This window comes from Callionymus lyra, chromosome 17 (assembly GCF_982586985.1).
Source record: "Callionymus lyra chromosome 17, fCalLyr1.hap1.1, whole genome shotgun sequence".
Classification (NCBI taxonomy): Eukaryota; Metazoa; Chordata; class Actinopteri; order Syngnathiformes; family Callionymidae; genus Callionymus; species Callionymus lyra.
In genome coordinates, this window is record NC_141834.1 from 23,362,474 (window position 1) to 23,367,473 (window position 5,000).

General features: G+C 46.1%; 1 protein-coding gene across 1 annotated transcript in view; it reads right to left on the bottom strand.

Moving 5' to 3' along the window:
* LOC148063047 (CUB and sushi domain-containing protein 3-like) overlaps positions 1-5,000 on the bottom strand; it is a 414,667-nt gene that overhangs the window by 235,800 nt on the left and 173,867 nt on the right. Inside the window, exons 20-21 of the mRNA XM_087812099.1 lie at positions 350-565; positions 9-197 (exon numbers count right to left, since the gene is read on the bottom strand). Coding sequence (XP_087668225.1) covers positions 9-197; positions 350-565 — 405 coding nt within the window. The remainder of the gene's footprint in view (positions 1-8; positions 198-349; positions 566-5,000) is intronic.

Below are 5,000 nucleotides of genomic sequence, written 5' to 3' on the forward strand. Positions count from 1 at the left end.
CAACGTACCCACACACCTCGGCAGGGGGGCGCTCCACATGCGGCGGCCCCCGCCCAGACACACGATCTCACGGGCCCCCTGCAGGCGATAGCCGGTGTTGCAGTCGAACGCCAGAGAGTCGCCGATGCCGAACTTGGTGCCGGAGTGTCGACCGAAGGTGGGCGTGCCGGGGTCGTTGCACGGCTCCAGGTGGTACTCTGGAGGAACAGACTCACCATGAAAAACTACCATGTTGTTTGGAATATAAGCTCACGTAAACCCAGGAGACTTGTGGAGTAATACTAGTGATACTAGTAATACTAGTGATACTAGTAATACTAGTAATACTAGTCGTGAGTGACAGACGCACCGGAGAAGGAGATGTTGAATCCCTGCAGGGAGATGGAGAAGTCGGAGATGAAGCGAAGCTGAGCCTTGAAGTTCCCGAACAGGCCGGCGTTGACGGTCGCGGGTCTGTCAGAACCGGTGAGTCGAGCCAGAGGCTGAGCGAAGCTGCCGTTCTCGGTGATGAGCAGGTAGTCGTGGTGATCCTCCAGGTGGAAGGAGTGGAAGGAGAACTGGACGCCTGGAGGGATGGAGAGAAACGAGGGAAGATAGAAACGAGGGAAGATAGAAACGAGGGAAGATAGAAACGAGGGAAGATAGAAACGAGGGAAGATAGAAACGAAGATAGAAACGAGGGGAGATAGAAACGATGGAAATGGAAATGAGGGAAGATAGAAACGAGGGAAGATAGAAACGAGGGGAGATAGAAACGAAGATAGAAACGAGGGGAGATAGAAACGATGGAAGATGGAAATGAGGGAAGATAGAAACGAGGGAAGATAGAAACGAGGGGAGATAGAAACGATGGAAGATGGAAATGAGGGAAGATAGAAACGAGGGAAGATAGAAACGAGGGGAGATAGAAACGAGGGAAGATAGAAACGAGGGAAGATAGAAACGAAGATAGAAACGAGGGGAGATAGAAACGATGGAAGATGGAAATGAGGGAAGATAGAAACGAGGGAAGATAGAAACGAGGGGAGATAGAAACGAGGGAAGATAGAAACGAGGGAAGATAGAAACGAAGATAGAAACGAGGGGAGATAGAAACGATGGAAGATGGAAATGAGGGAAGATAGAAACGAGGGAAGATAGAAACGAGGGGAGATAGAAACGAAGATAGAAACGAGGGGAGATAGAAACGATGGAAGATGGAAATGAGGGAAGATAGAAACGAGGGAAGATAGAAACGAGGGGAGATAGAAACGATGGAAGATGGAAATGAGGGAAGATAGAAACGAGGGAAGATAGAAACGAGGGGAGATAGAAACGAGGGAAGATAGAAACGAGGGAAGATAGAAACGAAGATAGAAACGAGGGGAGATAGAAACGATGGAAGATGGAAATGAGGGAAGATAGAAACGAGGGAAGATAGAAACGAGGGGAGATAGAAACGAGGGAAGATAGAAACGAGGGAAGATAGAAACGAAGATAGAAACGAGGGGAGATAGAAACGATGGAAGATGGAAATGAGGGAAGATAGAAACGAGGGAAGATAGAAACGAGGGGAGATAGAAACGAAGATAGAAACGAGGGGAGATAGAAACGAGGGAAGATAGAAACGATGGAAGATGGAAATGAGGGAAGATAGAAACGAGGGAAGATAGAAATGAGGGGAGATAGAAACGAGGGAAGATAGAAATGAGGGGAGATAGAAACGAGGGGAGATAGAAACGAGGGAAGATAGAAACGATGGAAGATGGAAATGAGGGAAGATAGAAACGAGGGAAGATAGAAACGAGGGAAGATAGAAACAAAGGAAGATAGAAATGAGGGAAGATAGAAACAAAGGAAGATAGAAACGTGAGCAACAATCTGAGGAAGTTTCACTTTGAAATGTTGAAATGAGATGATTTTAAATCTTGAATCTTGAAACTGAGGAAAACGATGGTCGTCAGCAGAGACTTGAAGTGTTTCTTTAACTTGATATTTATATTGGATTCAAAGTTATTGTATTTTGTGTTTTTCTACGATAAATTGTCTTTATTATTTATGTGAGAACATTTATTTAAAAATTAAAATTTCTTTTGAAGTTGACTCGTGGACATCTTGACGTCACATGACTTTGACTCGTGGACATCTTGACGTCACATGACTTTGACTCGTGGACATCTTGACATCACATGACTTTGACTCGTGGACATCTTGACATCACATGACTTTGACTCGTGGACATCTTGACGTCACATGACTTTGACTCGTGGACATCTTGACGTCACATGACTTTGACTCGTCCACATCTTGACGTCACATGACTTTGACTCGTGGACATCTTGACGTCACATGACTTTGACTCGTGGACATCTTGACGTCACATGACTTTGACTCGTGGACATCTTGACGTCACATGACTTTGACTCGTCCACATCTTGACGTCACATGACTTTGACTCGTGGACATCTTGACGTCACATGACTTTGACTCGTGGACATCTTGACGTCACATGACTTTGACTCGTGGACATTTTGACGTCACATGACTTTGACTCGTCGACATCTTGACGTCACATGACTTTGACTCGTCGACATCTTGACGTCACATGACTTTGACTCGTGGACATCTTGACGTCACATGACTTTGACTCGTGGACATCTTGACGTCACATGACTTTGACTCGTCGACATCTTGACGTCACATGACTTTGACTCGTGGACATCTTGACGTCACATGACTTTGACTCGTCCACATCTTGACGTCACATGACTTTGACTCGTCGACATCTTGACGTCACATGACTTTGACTCGTGGACATCTTGACGTCACATGACTTTGACTCGTCGACATCTTGACGTCACATGACTTTGACTCGTGGACATCTTGACGTCACATGACTTTGACTCGTGGACATCTTGACGTCACATGACTTTGACTCGTCGACATCTTGACGTCACATGACTTTGACTCGTCGACATCTTGACGTCACATGACTCGTGGACATCTTGACGTCACATGACTTTGACTCGTGGACATCTTGACGTCACATGACTTTGACTCGTCCACATCTTGACGTCACATGACTTTGACTCGTGGACATCTTGACGTCACATGACTTTGACTCGTGGACATCTTGACGTCACATGACTTTGACTCGTCCACATCTTGACGTCACATGACTTTGACTCGTGGACATCTTGACGTCACATGACTTTGACTCGTCCACATCTTGACGTCACATGACTTTGACTCGTGGACATCTTGACGTCACATGACTTTGACTCGTCCACATCTTGACGTCACATGACTTTGACTCGTGGACATCTTGACGTCACATGACTTTGACTCGTGGACATCTTGACGTCACATGACTTTGACTCGTGGACATCTTGACGTCACATGACTTTGACTCGTGGACATCTTGACGTCACATGACTTTGACTCGTGGACATCTTGACGTCACATGACTCGTGGACATCTTGACGTCACATGACTTTGACTCGTGGACATCTTGACGTCACATGACTTTGACTCGTCCACATCTTGACGTCACATGACTTTGACTCGTGGACATCTTGACGTCACATGACTTTGACTCGTGGACATCTTGACGTCACATGACTTTGACTCGTGGACATCTTGACGTCACATGACTTTGACTCGTGGACATCTTGACGTCACATGACTTTGACTCGTGGACATCTTGACGTCACATGACTTTGACTCGTGGACGTCTTGACATCACATGACTTTGACTCGTGGACATCTTGACGTCACATGACTTTGACTCGTGGACATCTTGACGTCACATGACTTTGACTCGTGGACATCTTGACGTCACATGACTTTGACTCGTGGACATCTTGACGTCACATGACTTTGACTCGTGGACATCTTGACGTCACATGACTTTGACTCGTGGACATCTTGACGTCACATGACTTTGACTCGTCCACATCTTGACGTCACATGACTTTGACTCGTGGAAATCTTGACGTCACATGACTTTGACTCGTGGACATCTTGACGTCACATGACTTTGACTCGTGGACATCTTGACGTCACATGACTTTGACTCGTGGACATCTTGACGTCACATGACTTTGACTCGTGGACATCTTGACATCACATGACTTTGACTCGTGGACATCTTGACGTCACATGACTTTGACTCGTGGACATCTTGACATCACATGACTTTGACTCGTGGACATCTTGACGTCACATGACTTTGACTCGTGGACATCTTGACGTCACATGACTTTGACTCGTGGACATCTTGACGTCACATGACTTTGACTCGTGGACATCTTGACGTCACATGACTTTGACTCGTGGACATCTTGACGTCACATGACTTTGACTCGTGGACATCTTGACGTCACATGACTTTGACTCGTCCACATCTTGACGTCACATGACTTTGACTCGTCCACATCTTGACGTCACATGACTTTGACTCGTGGACATCTTGACGTCACATGACTTTGACTCGTGGACATCTTGACGTCACATGACTTTGACTCGTGGACATCTTGACGTCACATGACTTTGACTCGTGGACATCTTGACGTCACATGACTTTGACTCGTGGACATCTTGACGTCACATGACTTTGACTCGTGGACATCTTGACGTCACATGACTTTGACTCGTCCACATCTTGACGTCACATGACTTTGACTCGTGGACATCTTGACGTCACATGACTTTGACTCGTGGACATCTTGACGTCACATGACTTTGACTCGTCCACATCTTGACGTCACATGACTTTGACTCGTGGACATCTTGACGTCACATGACTTTGACTCGTCCACATCTTGACGTCACATGACTTTGACTCGTGGACATCTTGACGTCACATGACTTTGACTCGTCCACATCTTGACGTCACATGACTTTGACTCGTGGACATCTTGACGTCACATGACTTTGACTCGTGGACATCTTGACGTCACATGACTTTGACTCGTGGACATCTTGACGTCACATGACTTTGACTCGTGGACATCTTGACG